At 39.8% G+C, this 18,733-nt stretch overlaps 1 protein-coding gene across 8 annotated transcripts in view; it reads left to right on the top strand.

The window, feature by feature from the left end:
• The first annotated feature begins 6,058 nt into the window (after positions 1–6,058).
• SSBP2 (single stranded DNA binding protein 2) overlaps positions 6,059–18,733 on the top strand; it is a 297,896-nt gene continuing 285,221 nt past the window's right edge. For 4 of the 8 annotated variants that reach the window (XM_059916696.1, XM_059916695.1, XM_059916692.1 and 1 more), the window contains exon 1: positions 6,059–6,195. In XM_059916696.1, the coding sequence (XP_059772679.1) occupies positions 6,134–6,195 (62 nt within the window). In that variant the 5' untranslated portion in view covers positions 6,059–6,133. Of the gene's footprint in view, positions 6,196–13,062; positions 13,102–18,733 lie in introns of those variants that run through there. The other 4 variants (XM_059916693.1, XM_059916691.1, XM_059916694.1 and 1 more) reach the window with 1 other exon arrangement.

Here is an 18,733-nt window from a genome sequence, read left to right as displayed (position 1 = left end):
CCAGAACACGTGGGCTCTGTAGTTTGCGGCACGCGGGCTCTAGTTGAGGCACATGAGCTCAGTAGTTGTGGCACACGGGCTTAGTTGCTACATGGCATGTGGGATCTTAGTTCCCTAACCAGGGATCAAATCCATGTCCCCTGCATGGTAAGGCAGATTCTTTACCACTGGACCACCAGAGAAGTCCCCAGAGTACTTACAAATCTTCAGGAACTTACTGCAGTATATAGGATGGAATCCAACTGGTTTCAAAGACTTTTTGAACACCCCAAAATAAAATATTTAAAGTGCCCTCTATATCTTTGGGAAGTATACATGACCCTGATAGGATTGTTTATTCCTTATGGCTGACTATTGGCAATGACAATATTCAGCACTTGTCTTAAACAGATTTTCAATACTGTTCTTAAACTATTTCAAGGTAAATAAAATACAATTGTGATAGATTTTATCTTCCTTTTCTGCCACACTTGGTTAGAAGACCCAGTTATGTTGGAAAATTATGAACAGCAAATGTAGTGCTATTTTTTCCCCTGCATTTCCACTCCCAACAGAAGGAAATGCTACCACCTGGAATGCTGCACAGCCTCCCTCTTGAGACTGGGGCTTTTGTCAACTCCAAGAGTGCAAAGACATCATATTGGCATAACCTTAGCAGGTGAAAAACCATTGTGAAGATTTCGGAATGCACTAAAAATATATAGTAATACTTTTGAATAAAGAACACTCTTTGGCATGCTACCTATTACATAACTTTCAACATTTAATGACAAAAATCCAGCCAGTGAACACTGCAACACTTGGAATTTGTTTTGCAAAATGTGCTAAAGTGTGAGAAATTGCCATACATGGTAGCCCAGTTTTGTTTTTTTTAAAAAATTTTTATTCGTCTTCAGCTTATGCACAATTCTTTGGATCAGAATTATTCCAAGTTCCTAAATTTCCAATTCTTGATAGTGTTAAAAAAACTAGGCACTCTAGAGATGGAACTATTTCGAACCAGTAGATTTGCACACTGTCTCTCCTAACCCACTGGTAAGTGTTTATGAATATCTAAATTGGGATTTTAAAAATCCAGGGCAATAGGTTAAGAAAACAGTCATTGCCTCAGATTAACTGATGTTAAACCAATAGCAGTGTGTCAAATAATGTTAATTTGAGGCCCCGTTTCATTTATTATTCTGGTATGAGAGACCATGTTGCATCGTATTGTAGTTCTAATGACTCTTCATTTCACTACTTTGGTACATGGCATGTGAACATATTTGCGAATATGAGCACGCTGGTCTGTTTGGGAGTGAAGTTTCTTTTTTTAAATTTTTTATTTTTATTATTTATTTATGGCTAAGTTGGGTGTTCGTTACTGCACGCGGGCTTTCTCTAGTTGCAGCGAGCAGGGGCTACTCTTTGTTGTGGTGCGCAGGCTTCTCATTGCAGTGGCTTCTCTTGTTGCGGAGCACGGGCTCTAGGCGCGCAGGCTTCACTAGTTGTGGCATGTGGGCTCAGTAGTTGTGGCTTGTGGGCTCTAGAGTGCAGGCTCAGTAGTTGTGGCGCACGGGCTTAGTTGCTCCGTGGCATGTGGGATCTTCCCAGACCAGGGCTCGAACCCGTGTCCCCTGCGTTGGCAGGCGGATTCTCAACCACTGCTCCACCAGGGAAGTCCCGGGAGTGAAGTTTCATACGGTAGTTTGAGTGACAAACATCTCAGAGCTTGCTCACATTCCTCTGTGGAATAGTCACTTCTAAGAGAAAGAGGTGCGGCTTCGTGGTCTGGGAACAGGACAATCAGCCAGGAACACAGAGTTCTCATCTTGGAACTAGTTCTATTTTCTTTATGGATCAGATCATGCTAATGAATTTTTCTAGGACTCAGTTTCCCCAGTTTAAAAAGCTGGTCAGGAAAATCTAATTAACTGGGGTATATTCTGCTAAACGACTTCAAATGAAAAGTGATATGAATGTAAGTAGGGAGACGTTATTTTCTTAAACTAATTAGTTCTATAAAACAAATAAATAATAGTATAACTTTGTCCTTTGGAAAAATTACCCCCAAACAAGAAAATTCATTTTTATGTGTAAATAGCTTATTTTAAACTATTTTCTACTCTAAATGTTTTTCTTTTTTAAGTTAACATGCTAAGTATTTTATGTGATGCAAATAATTAAATTCATGATTAGCTTCCATTTAAACATAAAGAGGTAGTCTCTTTGTTCTATGTAGCAAAGGGAAATCTTTTCTAATGTTCCATGCACTGTAAGAATACAGACATTATTAACCTTAATGTTTTAGAGAAAAAATTAGAATCAAAGGAATGTATAGTCAATCTAGAGCTTGAGCAGGGTGGTATAATAAACTGCCTGTTTTAAAATGATAAGGACTTCCAAGAATAAGATGCAGGTTCCAGAAAGAGAAAACTGTGCATATGTGCCCAAACAAAATGGGAGGGAAAAAAGACCTAATGATTGAGTAATTGTGGTGTTCTATATCTGACAGAATAAAGTTTAAAAAAAATCGACCTCAAATGCAAATATTCTCAGGTGGTCAGCATTCCCCTACCCCAAATCTAGCTCCCCCAAATTAATCAGCTTCATAAGTGAGGTTTAAAAAGCCCCAAAACTTATAAAAAATATATTGTGATTCTTTACACTAGGAAGCTTTAAAGCTCCAATTTCTTCCCCCTTTTAAAAAATGAAAACAAACAAAACATGGATCTTCAATTCTGTGTCTGGGATCTCAAATTTGGCTCTGAATATGTGTTTCAAATCTCATTAATTACAAAATTGGCCCCATGAGATACAGTTGCTGATGCAAAGAACACTCTTTATACTCAAAATAATTTGAACAAGGGCAAAGAAGCATTTTATTTACATGTGTTAACATTAAGAGAAAAATAAAACAGAGATGATGGTTCAGGTAGCTGCTTAGATATTTTAATGATAATTGATTTGATTACTTAAGCTGTAAGGTTACCATGTGGAGGAATACCATGTGAAGTCATGTTTTCACTTTGTATATTGGTTGCATGATAACATTCTTGTAAAGGTAACTCTGACATTAACTTGGCAAGTTCTGAACTAAGACCTTTTGGCATTATATTATTTCCAGATACTAAGACCAAATTGTTTTGAATTCCATACCCCACTGTGCAGATCTATAATTTATTTATTTTTTAAATATCAGAAAATATGCCATTACTCAAGACTCTTCCATGTAACAAATCTGGGTAAAGACCAATCAAACGAATAACTTACAGCTGTAGACAGCAAACAGCCTTTCTTGTTTTCTTTCTTCATTTTCCTTTCTTTTCAGGAAACAGCAAATTAAACCATGGCTATTTGTGGTCTTGTACTATAAGAACACATACATTTTCATCTTATTAACAAATTTGTTGGCTCACTGGGTAGAAAGTAAAGTCCACTGTAAAGATGTCTTAATACCTAACATGGGGAGGGTCGTCTGCTTTGTATAGCCACAACATAAATATCTTGCTCTGAGAGATGGTGCCCATTGGCTGTCTTTAAATGGATACTGAAGAGCAGAGCTCAACAGCCCTGGTTTCATATAAGAATCACTTGGGGCTTATAAAAAGTACAGATGCCTGGATCCATCTCCAAGGTTTCTGATTTAGTTAGTCTGGGACAAACAAACAAAAACCAACAAAAAAGAAATAAATTCTCCTAAGGCAATTCTAATGTGCTGTGACTAAGAATCAGAGCGAATCCCAACACCAGTGCAAAGATAATATCGAATTTGTTTTCAGATAATAGTATAAAACCCACTCTTGGTTTTAAATGGAAATCTTACCTTATTCCAGGTGTGGGCAGCAGCTGCCAGAGCTCTCTCCTTGACAGCATTCTCGAAGCAGCACCTTACAGGGAACATTCTATGGGAGATAGAGCCTGGAGATGCTAAGAATTTTCTGGGTTAAAGCTAATGGAAGTAGATAATTGAACAACAAATTACACAGTGCTAACTTTGAAGGTAGAGTTTGTAAAGAGTGGCAGCCTAATAACATTTGAGCATTTTGAACAAAAGTTCATCAAAAGAGGTTCATCAAGAGAACTCCTTCCAGTTCTTCAGAGCCCATGAATGCCATGTCCCCATCACCAAATCATTGCAGGTCATTGTAAACAGAGAGAATTTTGAGTAAGAAATGGCAAATTACTTCTCTTGAAAATCAATCAATTTAAGCCACTGTGACTTTTATCATGTTATCTTCACTTCTATTGGCTGAATTTTTGTCCTTTTAATAAAAGCATGTTTATTTTTCTTATATCTTTTATATCAGTCAATCCTCTTTTGTTTTCATCATCTTTTGTTATCATATTCTATGGCTACTTCATTTAATCCTGTTTCTGTTATTCTTCTTACCTATCTTTTACACTTCACCTTTTCCAATTTTTTTTCATTTTCCTTAACATCAGTATGGCAGGTCCTTTCTCTTCATTTTTCCCAGTGTTTGATTTATGTTTGGTTGCCAGCACCTTTTCTGATTCTCTCTTTTTTACTGACTGCCTTTCCTTACCTTCTGTTGTTTTATTCCTATCACTTGCTGTCAATGCCCACACAAGCCCATTTCTTTCCATTCCATCTATTTCCGTTTCTCCATATACATTTTTATGATCCTACTACTAAAAGCTTAAAGCTGTATGTGCAGAATAGAAAGGTACCTTTCTCCATTTGACTCCTTTCCTCTCCCCTCCCATAGCTGTTCCATGTCTTTTCATCCTTTCCTGATGTTTTCCCCCATCCGACCGACCCCCACTCGCACCACTCTTCCCTTCTCACTCCCTATTTGATGCCCATCTCTTCTTTTTAACCCTATTTGCACTTTGTCTGATTTTACATCCAAGGATCTCCACGAGATGAAATTCAACTGGGAACCAGGTTGTGTGTGTTTTAGAAACTTTTATGCATTTACTGAAATGGGATTAGGGGCTTGGATCCAGAAATACTCTGGGGCAGCCTTTCAGCTGTGGCACATCTTTGCACACCTTGGAGGGCAGCTGGGGCCTATGCTGATGGACAAGGACAGGGATGTCTTTAAAGGCCTTCTATGGCCCTTTCCACTCCAAAGGTCAGGATGAGTTGGCATTAACGACAAAGGCTGGAAAAGCAGGCCAGGTGGGGATACCTGGAGTTCTTTTCTGCAGCAGATCTGGCAGGGAAGCTGGTGCGTGGTGCGCCGCGGGCCTCCGGTCTTAGGGGGACGGGGTGGAGGCCACTGAGTCCCCAAGGAGTCACCGGGCCATCTTTGGGAGGCAGGCCCTAGCAGAATGCTCCCCCAGATTGCAGGGCGCGGCCCCAGGGGCCAGGCGACGCCATCCCAGCGGCGCCAAGTGCCGGAGGCTGTCCCTCCGCGGGAGGGAAGGCGAGTCCCTCCCGGTTGCTGAGCCAGAAGGTCGAGGGAACGGCGCGCGTGTCCCTCGGCAGCCGGCCCTCTGGGAGCAGGGCGGAGGGTGACACCACAGGGAATAGGGCCGAGGGCGGCAGAGATCAATCCTGGGTACCGGCGCGGGGTCACAGACAGGAGAGGAGCGGGAGAAAGGGGCTGGTGGGGGGGACCCCAGGACGGCTGGGGCCGTAGGTCTGCCTGTGTACTCGGCGGGCGCCCAGAAGTCTGGGGCCGCCACGGCTCCAGCTCCGTCGGCTCCTGCCAGAGACTCCATGCCGCACTTTCCCCTCCTCCCGGCGCCTTCTCTCCAGTGAGGAGCCGAGCGCGGGCGGCGCGGGGGGAGGGGCGGCAATGGAGAGAACAGCCAGTTGTTTAAAATCCTTCTAGAGCAGTTTCTAATTCCCCCCTTGCGCCGGGGTTCGGAGGGGGGAGGGGGGTAGAAGAGCGGGAGGAGGGAGGAGATCGGAGAGGGAAGGAGGGAGGGAACCCGGGAGGGAGGGAAGGAGGGAGGAGACTGCCGCTTAGGCTGTAGCCGCCGCCGCGCGCTTCGGCAGGCCGGAGGGAGGGGGGAGGCCTGTCAGTCTCATGCGTTGCCTGGGCGAAGGGGGCGGAGCTTTGGCGTGGGGCGGCCAATAGTGGGGGTAGCTGCGTGGGTCGCCATGGGGACGGGGCTGTTCCCGGGGAGGCTGTGATGGGTTGACAGGTGCGTGACAGTGGGAGCTGCTCTCGGCACAAGCATGTACGGCAAAGGCAAGAGTAACAGCAGCGCCGTCCCGTCCGACAGCCAGGCCCGGGAGAAGTAAGTGTCTCCGCTTCTCACCCACCTCCGCCTTCACACACGCGCACACACACACACGCACGCACTCGCACACTCTCTCGGAGACACACAGACACTCTCCGCCCGGGGAGAGCCTGGGGTGGGCTGGCAGGGGGAGGGGTACGCGAGGTGGGGCATGCGGTGCGGAGAGCGGCTGTTTCCCAGGAGGGGCTCGCGCGGGGCGGGCGGCCCTGGGGTCTGGCGGCGGGAGGGAGCGAGTGTGTCGGGGGGCGGCGGCGGTGCTGGTGGCGGGGATGGAAACTTGTTTGGGTGATTGAGGGAAATAACCCGCGGGTTCACCTCCTCACAAAGTAACTTTAGAGCTGGGGTCCGGGGCTGCGGGGAGCGGAGAGACTACGTGGGTCGCGGGTAGGGGGAGAAAGGGCAGCTGCGTGGAGGAGGGCAAGCGTAGGGAATGTGGGTGTTTGGCGGGGAGGGCAGCGCGAGCGGCCGGCAGCGCGAGGGGCGCCGCGGCGGGGGCTCGGGTGCCGGGACTCGGGGCCGGGTGCGCCGAGCAAGGCGAGGGCGGCGGTGCCGGGCGCGCGGCGGGCGGAAGCCGGGCGCGGAGCGGCCGAGCGGGGCCCCGCCGGGCGCGGAGACGCGCGCGGGGCGCGGAGGGCGTGTGCGGCCGTGGGTCGGGTGGGCGTCGGGGCTTTCTCCGGCCGGCGGAGGGACGCGGCATTCTCATCCCCGCGCGCCTCGCGGAGCCCGGGCAGGGGGCGCCAGGGGCGCCGCTGAAGTTTGGGAGTCTAAGACCGAGTTCCCTGTGAGGAAAAGTGTGCTGGCGAGAAGCGGGATCTGCTGGGGTAGGCTGGCGTTTCTGCCGCTCTCAGGCGACCCAACTCCGCGGCGGCCGGGGCTGGAGAACTTTTTTTGGAGACTTGCAACCTCTCAAACGTCTGGGGGCCTCGGCGGCCCGGGCGGCGGGCGGGGCGGGGGTCGCGGGGCGCGGAGGGGTAGCCGTGGGAGCCGCGACGGCCGGCGCGAGGAGGGCTGTCTGCGGTGGGGAGGGGGCAGTGGTCCGAACGGGGGACTTGCGGGAAGGGTAGAAGCGTGCACGCGGGGAGGAGTTAGTTGTTTGGTCGGGGTGGCGGGGAGATACAGGTGTTAACTTCGGTGGGAGTCCAGAGGAGGCTGGCGAGAAAAGAGCCCCTCCCGGCCTGGGATGCCACCGTCACGGCAAGCTGCGAAGCAGGGTTGTTTGCTGCTATTCTTATGTACTTCTAACTGTGATTTGCTTGTTACTAACAATGAGAGCGAATAGTGACTGTGACCACTGAGGAAGAACCTCTCTTTTCTGTACAGCAGATCTAACAGTGATTCCCAGTAACCACCTCCACTCTGAGGGTGAAGTGTATCCTTGTCATTGGACGCGCTCTGCCTTTCCTAGGGGTTCAGACTGGGAAAAAGTCTGAGAGCATCTCTCAAAAGCTGCTTTAGTTACCTTGCGCGCGGAAATAGCTGCGTAAATAAAAACCGAACGTGCAAACTACCGAGTTTCCCTCCTAGCTGGCAGTTAGTAGTCGTCTCCTGAAAGTTTCTTGTGCCCTAGGGATGGGAACATTTCCTAATCTTCGTGTTGGCAGCAACACACATAATTCCTGTAGGATTTAGGGGAGGCAGGCCTTGATGTGGCAAAACAAAAAAAATTAACGGAGAGGTACTTTCCCCCCCCCCCCCCCCAGAGGTATTTTCTGAGTTATATTCAGGATCTTGTTGCTGTGACAAGGAGTATGTAAAAGGCTTAGCATTATAGCTTGCTTAAGAAACAGCAAGTTACTGGAATTGAAGTTTTGAAATAGCCTAATCTGTGTGCATTTACTATTTGGTTGCAATATATCTGAGAAAATAGAGACATTTAGGGAAGATGTTTTAATGATTTTTGGATTTAGAGTATTTGGATTTAGAGTATTTGGATTTCACATTTTTGGGAGTGAAGGAATTGAAATGTGTATTGAGGTATAATCTTATTTATTTGGGGAGTGGTTGAATTTGAGAATTAAAGTAATTTTGTATTTTACTTGAACTTCCAGGAATGGCTGAATTTAATCTATATTCTGATAACTTTGTAAAAAAAATTTTTTAAGTATCTAATACAATAATGAGGAAGTTGAACCTGGTGTGTCTGTAGTCCTTTCTAGCTCTAATTCTGTGATATTGCCATTTTGCTGTCAAATCTACCAAACTGAACACCAAGTAACATCTACTCTTGTAGGCAAAGTGGTGACGGTTCTGCTAGATGGTGCTATTTGATTTAAATATATTTCTTCCATTCATTATAATTGGCAGCAGGAATCCTGGACTGGTTTGCCTTATGAACTAAATATAGGTGAAGAGGCCACTTTTGGAGAATTGACAATGACTGTTCTGGGTTAATTGTCGTTGCATTAATTTCTAGGTGAATGTTGCTTGAATCTAAGACAAACATTGAGATAGATTCTGTTTTATGGAATAGACTTAGTTTCATTTTGCTGGGAGAGTTGATCTGATCACTCATTTTTTCCCTTTAAGTGTACTTGGGACTTTAATGGCACTATTCTACAACAAACAACCTACTAAGTTCTGAAGATAGGAATCTTGAAGTTGTCTTTAAAATGGATGCCCCCCAGATTTAAAAAAAAAAATTTTTTTTAAGGTGTCAGATTTTAAAAGTTACCTGAGTGAAGACAAATGCTCTGTTAGTAAGCAAATCAGAATTGTACAGGCCTTAAAAGTCACAGAAATGTTTTTTAGTAATGAATATGTAAATATTTATTTTACTCTAATAAAAACATTCTGAAAACTGAGTCATTATTAAAAATAATGGCATGCACATAAAATAAAAATATTGGTTTTATAATCTATCACGAAATGTATTTTCCAATGAGTTCATAGTAAATAGCAGACAGACCCTTACCTATATTATATCTTTGCTTTCTCTTTTGTTAAGAAGTCATTATATGGAATACTTCAAATTAATTTGTAGGTTTTACACAGGTTCTATATTTTCATTATACAGTTCTGAACATAAAAATGGCTGAAGTCAGGTTAATTACTGATTTTGTTGTTTTAAAAGCCAGACAGATCAAGTCTATACAAAAGTTTGGATTAGGTTTAATTATAGAGAGAGTGATTGAAAACCCTTGGAGGGAGGAAGGATGTTTGTGTAGAAATTTAAATTCTGATCCTGTTAGGTCATTTACCCCTTTAGCAGGTTTTCTTTGTAACACTGCACTGCAATCCCAATTGCGATTAAGTAACTGTGGAATTGGTTGTTTAATGTCTGTCTTCCTCTAAAATGTAAGTTTCTTGAGGGCAAGGGATAATGCATCTAATTTCTTCTCTGAGGTATCCTTGACATTAAGAATAGTGTCTTCAAATGTCAAAAGCACCAAATAGTGTTGAATAAATGAAGATGTTAGACTCAAGCGTATTTTTTCAGTGTGAAATTTGTTTTTCAATGACCTCCAAAATAAGAACTTTGGAAGTTTGAGTTCCATATTCTTTAGCCTAGGTGTATTTCAAAAATAACCTATAACAACAAAACAGTAATCATTATTTATTTGTCATTCTATGTGTCAGTCACTGTGTTCAGCACTTTATATATATTTTCTCTAATTCTCCCATCAATTCTGCAAGGTATTGATTTTTTTTTTTTTTCCTCCATTAAAGAAATAAGAAAACTCTGACTAGTTAAGTAACTTTGCCCAGGGATACACTACTAGCTGGATTTCTAACAAAGATATCTCTGCTTAAAACCTGTAGTGGAAGATGAAAGATACATTTTTTTTCACTATCACAGACTGCTTTCTTGATTTAGGGTAGAATGCTACAGATTTAGGGAACAGCATTACATAATCAGGTATAACAGACTGTAAAGATTGATCAGATATGCAGTTTTAACCATTGGTGCACCTTATGCTTATACACTCCATTTTAACAGATTACAGATATGTGTGTGGTGTGGGGAAGACAAACTTCAGGAGGGAAAGTTGGAAGCCTAAAATAATGGAGAAGCCTTGTTTCTTGAGATTTTTCCTTCCGGAAATTTGTTTTATCACTTAAGTTTTGAAATTAGACATTGTAGTTGTGAACAATTTCTGTATGAAATGTTGCTGAACTTTAAGCTACTCTGTATGCCACACTGCCACAGAAAGATTAACTCGCACCTGCAAATAGATGAGTTGTGATACTGCTTTTTCTTAAACTAATTTCATCTTTAAAATTGTGTAATAGCACAGAAAGATGAATCTGCTGTAAAGCAACATTGAACATAAGGTACACATACTAAACAGTGATATTAAGTAAACTTGTCAGAAACTACAGAAATCTAACTGTGCATCTAACCTGGGGCTCTGAAAAGTAACTTTGGTTTTTAAACTATGAAAACAACATATACTCATTTTTAAGTGGTTAAAGTCTAAAGATCATTTAAATGCTACTCCATATAGATTATCATGCTTATACATGAAATAGAATTTAGTCAAATAAATTCTGGTCATTTAGGAAAAACAGTAAGTAAATACTACTCCATATAAAAGAGAGTTTGTAAGGATTAGTATCTACCAGCATCTTTATTATTTTATTATTAAGTTGCCCCCCTAAAAATGATAAACTTTTCTTCTTCCTTCCTTCCTTTCTGAAGGAAATAAAGTTAAGACAAGTGAAGTAATACAAATCTCTTCAGAAACTTGATTGCATTAATGCAGTTAATGCAATTCAAGATTTCTAAAACTAATGAAGGAATATCTTTATGGGCATGAAATTTTCTATAAGATATTAAATTGACTCTTCCCTTCCCAATCCCCAGGATATTTCCTCCAAAATACTTGTATCTAATATGTCATCTTAGCTATGGGAGCTTTTCTTTTGATTGATCTCTTTTCCATTATTTTAGAAGTATCCAAAAAATGATTTTTTGAAGGAACAAACCTGAAGAAAAAAAGCGCAAGATGTTGAGTTAAATTTTAGTATTGTTTATCTACAGGTTTATTACTCTTAGAAATAGTATCAGTGTATTTTGAAATGTATTTTTGAAATGTATTTTTTCAGAGCTATGAAAGAAAAAAAATGGAAAGGTTTATTCCCACACTTTAGAGCCAGTTTGCCATATAAAACCAATTCAGGATGAAAAAAAAAGCATCAAGTTTTAGTTGCTTTGCAGTAGAGAAGTAAATGTGTCTTACATCTTCAATTACTACTAGAAAATAGAATTATTTTGTTTTAAAATTGAAACATACCCTGTGGGTGGGGGTTGGAATACCTAGGTTGGCATTTATTAACACTTCACCCCAATAGTTTATAGAGTTAGAAGTAAAATTTGGGAAAAAAACATTTTGAATTTAGAATGTTCTCTCTTCCATAGAGATCACAACTGTTACATTAATATTGGGACATAAGATTGAGGATTAATGTACTGGATTTAAAAGACATGAAACTACTTCTTGGAATGTATAATTTAAAATATGTATTGAAAATAATTATAATTTTATTTTGGAATATGTGGGGATATTCTCTACTATTGTGCGTACATTATTGCTTAGACATTGGTATGGGAATGATATAAAATATTTTACTAGTGACACTGTTGCTTAGTAGTATGTGAGCCTCTGTAAACATGCTAAAATATTAATTTTATTAATAACATTGTTTCTCAAAGGAGGGCCTTAAAATAGCATTAGAACAATAGAATAAGATATATTTGTTAAAATCTGAAAAGAGTTTGGGATAAAAAAAATAAGTGGTTATATTTAGATTTTAAACTTTGCTTATCAGATTTCATATATATTTTACATATGTAATATCTATTAATGTAAGGTTTTGTTAACATATGTATACGACTAGACTTCACATGACTTATGACTTGCACTGTGAGAGTTATTTGATTACTGTACCAAAACCCCATGTATACTATAAAGAGTGATCTGAAGGATGGTCTAGCAAGATTTATATGCTACTTGTTTTCAGTAGTGTTAGAGAAATAGTAGAGGCTATTCTTCCCCGAACTGTGTATCTTAGTCATTGTGTGAGATGTTGAAAAACAGGCAGAAAATGTTCCATCCAGGGAAGAATAGAGTTTTTCCAGATAACTTTTAATAACCCTACAAGTTGCTCGAATTTATGGTTGGTCATAATGAGTAACTGGTAATTTTTGTCACAGAAGGTTGATAGTTAAAGATTTTTGAAAAGTGGAACTAATAATGTTTTTGTAACATTAACAGAACCAGAAATTTATCTGGGCTCATAAGAGCCTGGGCATTTCCAATGCCGTGAAGGATTTAATATTTGTTCTTTGTTCATCTTTAAAAGAGACAATTTAGTTGGTGTCACTTCTTTAGTAATGACAAAACTACCCTCATATTTCACTTTAAGAATTTTGATTATTCTATTTCATGTAGGGCCCATACAGTTTTCCGACAGTAATGAGCCATCATAACATTTTAAATCGCAATTCAGCTGGCGTGAGCTTGAACCAATGACCTCGCAATTTCTTATTTTTGATCTTCTGTATTAATTTTGCTCCATGGCATATCAAACAAGTAGTTGAGCACAGAAAAAATTGTAGAAACTGAAGTATAACACTTCATTTTTCTTTCTTTTTTAAAAGAATTTTAAAATAACTATGTATAATATAGTTTTAGTTACTAAAGTATTTTAAATTTTTAATTGGTATAATCTAAGCTATATTAAAATACTGATGAAATATTTGTGAAGGTAAGTAGATGAAAATTTTTATGAGGCTCTGTCCGTGTCTAAGTTAAGGAAGGAGTTGATGCCAAAAACAGGGTCTCACCTGAAATTAATGATTATTTTTCTTCAGTGATCTGATATTTGCCTTGATTCTTCTTTTTACCTACTTCAAACTTGAGAAAAAAACCAAAAGCTTCTTTACTGATGGAAGAAAGCGAGGTAAATGAATTATTTTATTAAAAATGATTTTATTTAAACAGGATTAAAATGAATGTTTTCTGTAAAATAACAAAATCCTAAATACTACATAAAGAGCTTGTGGAGTTTTGTCATAGTAAGTTTAATGTTTAATAGTAACAATAACGGCAGATACTGTTGTTTGAGTATTTTGTTTCTGTTTGGCACTTTACTTGCATTGTCTCATTTAATCCCCTCAAGAATCCACTAGACTGTAGGTACTATTTTCTGTTAATGTTACAGAAGAAACAGAGGCTTAAGAGTTTATTGTGCTTTTGGGGGCAGGTATCAAAACAGGAGATAGAAAATGGCTTAATTGATCAGGGCTTAAAAATCTCACATAACAGGATGTCTGGAAGGAGGTAGTTTCAGAGTTAATTCAGGGAATCAAGAACACCAAGAGATCAGCTTCTCTGCCATCGTCATGGTTTCCCTCTCATGAATGCAGCATCCCTGCATCAGGTTCCCAGTATCACTTCGTCACACAACCAAGTATGAAGGCAGGAAAAAGGGCAAGGTTTTTCCTTTATGTCTCATTAATCAGAGAGAAAACCTTTTCTGGAGGTGCTTAGCAGATATCTTCTTATGCCTTATTGAAGAAAACTGTAAAATTCCCTCTCCTAAACCAGTTACTGGCAAAGGTAATGGGATTACCATAATTGGCTTAAATCAGTCATCCTGTGGGCTGGAAACATTTCTCCTTTGTACCTGACTACCTAAACAGAACTGGAGGTCTTTGGCAAGGAAGATGTATCTTGAGGATATGGAGAGAATAAAGTGGGTCCCTGCCTTATGGAACTTGCTTTCAAGTTTGAAGGAGAAACATATAATAATAAACAAGTAAATAAATATAGTAGGCAATTTCAGGTAGTCATAAGTGCTAAAAAATAATAAAGTAGTGTGGTGTAATATAGAGAGTGACTGGGAGGCTACATTAGATTGGGTGGTCAGGGAAAGGTTCCTGGAGGATACGTTTAAGCAGAAACCTGAGTAATATTGAAAGAATCAGTCATGAGAAGATTCGGGGTTTAGAGCATTTTAGACAGGTCTAAACTGCCATTGAGGTAACCTCTTAGCATCGGCATAATTGCTCAAGGATATGTAAAATATGAGTCAGAATTGGGATGAAGCTGTGCTTTCTAGAGCCTGGTTTTGGTTTTTATTGAGGAATTGGGTGGTGGGTTTAGTTTATCTGGGTTTTCCTAAATAATAAGGTTGCCTATCTCTTGTCTTCTAAACCCTAGGGATATAGTTGTTCCTAATGAGGAGAGTGGAACATATGGCCTTTATAATAATGTTGATGGTAGAAATAGCTAAGATTTCTTAAACACTTAAAGCCTGTTGGGTTGACAAAGAATGGTACAACTGGCTAATTATTTCTCATAAATTTCCCAGATTGGATTAGACCCCCTTACTCTGTGCTTCATAGCAACCTCTACTTTTCCTTTTTCACGTCTGTCACAAATTTATGGATTATTTGTGTGATGTTTTGTTTAATGTCTCATCTTCTGGTTAGATTGGAAGTTCCCTGACGAGAGGAACCATGGTTGTCTTCACCAGTGTAGTCTCACTGCTTAGCACAGTGCTTAGAGTTCTGATTAGATATTTGTGGAATAAATGGATCAAGGATGTAACCTGTTATAAATATATCACAACAGGATATCACTATATCTAGCTCATTTTCTCCCCAAATATTTCTGATATTTGGTATCAGGATTAATATGTAATTCCTAAAGAAGAGTTTTCTATAATATAGGCATTTAGTAGTATTGTCTGTGGCTTTCAGGACTACAGGAGAGTACCTAGTTGTATTAGTATGAAATATGTGTATATTTTTAATATGAATTTTTGATAGAATAATCTTTTTTTGTGTTTCAGCAAATTTAATAATAAAAATGGAATCATACTTTAGAGTTTCAAGGTATTTTAATATGCTTTATTTAAATCTCTCGATGATTCTGTGAGGTAGGTGATAATTCCCATTGACTGTAGCGATTTGTACATGGAAATTGACTTACCCAACTAGGGTAATACAGATAATATGTGGCAGAGCTTAGTCTTATTTAGATTTTTTTGGTTCCAAGGTTAGTGTTTCTTTCATTATACTACAGCTGCCTCTTTTACAATAAGAGATTCATACATATTTTAAGAAGGCTTAGGTATGGATTTGATGCAACAGAGAATCATGGACTAGAAGACAGTTAAAAGTTTATGTCAATACTTGAATGAAGATTTAGGCTAATTTTGGTTGATGAACTCTGTTCTTTTGCCAATTAGCTTCAATTTGGAGAGTTGGGGTAGTGGTTTTTTCCTTTTGTGCCTCTCTCCAATAAGGGAGAGAAAGTTTTTTGATACGGATTATTGATAGAACATTGGTTTCTTTGTTTTTGTTTTTATGGTGGTGAAATATGTATAACATAAAATTTACCATTTTAACCATTTTTAGGTGTACATTTCAGTGGCATTAAGCACATTCACATTGTTATGCAACCATCACCACCATCCCTCTCTAGAACTTTTTCATCTTCCCAAACTGAAACACTATACCCATTAAATAATAACTCCCTGTTTCCCCTTTCCCCCAGCCCCTCCACCATTCTATTTTCTGTAACAATGAATTTGACTGTTCTAGATACTTTGTATAAGTGTAATTATGCAGTATTTGTCTTTTTTGTGTCTGGCTTTTTTTCTTGCTTAATCACTTCAGCAACTTCATAAAGTTGATATAAGCCCCATTTTACATAGGGGGGAAACTGAGTCTCAGTGAGGTTATATACCTTGTCCAAGGCCATGTAGTAAATTGCATAGTAGGGATTCAAACCCAGGTTTCTGACTCTACTACCCATTTTAGACATCTTGCCTCACTGTGTTTCATTGCTTCGTATGGGAAAAAAATAATGGGAGTTGTGAGGGTGGTGAGAGGGAGGGGACTGCGTGGATAGTTCTCTTTACACATATCCACCATTTTTACTTGGGGTTGGATGCACTCGAAGAGAGAGGTTAAGGAAAAAGGTTAAAGAAAACATTTTACAGTTGCTAAGAAGGTGGGCAGAATTACAGCTACCCAAAGTGTTCCACAAATAGCTCCAAATTCTTTAGCTGGTATCTGAGATTTAGCAACTTGGATGTAATGCTTGTCAGAGAGGAAGATGCCAGTTAAGAGCTCAGGTTATAATTTCAGGTGGAGCTGTTTCTCCATTCTTCTTTCTGTATCTAGAGGCAAAGTAATCTGGCATAAATTACTTTACTTGGTAAATTTTAGAGGCAGAAATAAATAGAAGAATATGTAATGTGTAGAAAAAATACTCTCTCCTCTAATTATGAGTTTATTCTACTTCTCTCTTCCAACCAGCATATGGCCTATTGGTTTTTTTGTTTGTTTTTGGACTAGGGCATCTGGAAAGTTCCATGTGGTCCAGGAGCAATAGTACAACCATATTGAATCTATTACACAGTCATTTCTGTAGTACTGACTATTAGAAAAAATAGAAACAATTTCTTTGTTTCATTTTTTTACAGTGTGATGCGCTGTCATTTATAATTGGATTAAAATTATGATTGTACTTTATCAGTGCATTTAAGCAATAGCTATTATTAGGAAGCTATTAAAGGTGTTTCAATAAGCATTTTTTCCCCTGAATTAACCTGAGAGACTGATATTATTCTTTCATTTAGAAATATTGTAATGAAAAAAACTTCAGTGAGGTTTTTTTTTTTTACCATAAAATGCATTACATTTACATAAAATATATACATTTACACAATATACATATGTGTATGTATATACTAGGAATAGTTTTCAGGTAGAAGTTCATTTTGGGAAATGACTTACTAATTCATTTTTAATTCAGATTGGTACTGGTCAGTTTTGTAAGTGAGTTGGACTTACAGATTCAGGGCCAAAAAGATTAGAGTATAGGCAAGTTTTTACTAAAACATTAAATGATGTTTCCATTTCCAATCTTTGTGTTTTTTTTTCAACCAGCACCTTGGATTTTTACTGACTATGGTAGGCTAACTAATGGTGACTCAAAGATGTCCACATCCTAACCCTTAGAACCTGTGAATACGTTACCTAGTACAATGAACTTTGCAGACATGACTAAGTTCAGGATCTTGGATGAAGGATCTTGATATGGGTTACTTTCTACCTAGCTTATCTGCATGAGCTCAGTGTAATCATAATTACAAGAGAGAGACAAGAGTTTCAGAGTCAGGCAAAGGCCATGTGGTGACAGAAGTGGAGAAAGAGATGGGAAGATCTGGTTTTGGAAGATGCTGCTGGTTTTGAAGATGAAGGATGGGACCATGAGCCAAGGAAGCTGGCATCCTTACCAAGCTAGAAAAGGCAAACAAATGGATTCTAGAGCCTCCAGAAGAAACAGAGCCCTCCCAACACCTTGATTTTAGTACTTCTGACCTCCAGGGCTATAAGATGATAAATTTATGTTGTTTCAAGCCATTAAATTTGTAGGAATTTGTTACAGTAGCAGTAGGAAACTAATACACAGAATTTTTTCACCTCAGAAGAATCTACCTTGACCATACCAAGCTGGCAATACCAAGCTATGTCCAGGGTGAAGCTCAGACAGTTTTTCTGGTTTTGGATTGAGAAATACTTAATATAAAACTTGGGTTTTTTGTTTTGTTTTCCAGCTTTTGAGATATTATTGACATACAACATATATAAGTTTAAGGTTTATATTGTGATTATTGGATATGTGTATATATTACAAAATGATTATCACAATAAAGTTAGTTACCACCAAAAAAATGATGCTCTTCTGTAAGATGGGGATATCATTAACAATAGCCCACGATATAGCAATCACTGGCAAAGATGCTGCTAGTTAGTAAAATGTCTCTGTGTTTGTATTAGATCCCCAGTAGGATAGCTACCTTAAAAGAATAATCAAAGAGAGTTTAATGAGGTTTGTGCATGATTAAAACCCACTGGGGATAGAGGAGCAAGAGAAGCTTTTTACCCCTCTTAGGTCTGAGAGGAAAAGAGAGAGAGCAGTTACCAGAATCTGATGAACACCATGGTCATTGTAGAAAAGCTACTCTCCTGGAGCTGTGGTTTTATGATGGGGACCACAGCTACGGTCAGACCCACTGTAAACAGAGGCTGGAGGCCTGGCAGGGAGGGGATCTTCTTTCTTCTCCTGCCCTCTGATCAGCTGATGCCTCCTTTCTGTAGAGCCCAACTGGGAGCCATAAGGTAAGGGACCTGAGGTTATATACTCTGTAGAGATCAGCCTTCCTGGTCACAGCAGGGCAGAAAGGCAGGGCCAATGGAGAATACCCAGGACAGTGTTCAAGTTTTTATGCATTTGAAATAAGTCTTCCAGTTCTTTGTATAGAATGGCCTGAGAAAATAGAGCTTTTTGAAAAGTTGGGTTTGGTCAAAATAGCACTTAAAATTAGTGTTTTTTTTTAATACATCTTTATTGGAGTATAATTGCTTTACAATGTCGCGTTAGTTTCTGCTGTACAACAAAGTGAATCATCTATATGCATACATATATCCCCATATCCCTTCCTTCTTGAGCCTCCCTCCCACCCCCCCCATCCCACCCCTCTAGTTCATCACAAAGCACCGAGCTGATCTCCC

The sequence above is a fragment of the Balaenoptera ricei genome, chromosome 3 (assembly GCF_028023285.1).
Source record: "Balaenoptera ricei isolate mBalRic1 chromosome 3, mBalRic1.hap2, whole genome shotgun sequence".
NCBI classification, from domain to species: domain Eukaryota; kingdom Metazoa; phylum Chordata; class Mammalia; order Artiodactyla; family Balaenopteridae; genus Balaenoptera; species Balaenoptera ricei.
Note: the sequence above shows the minus strand (reverse complement) of the source record. Positions and strands in the feature narration are given on the sequence as shown.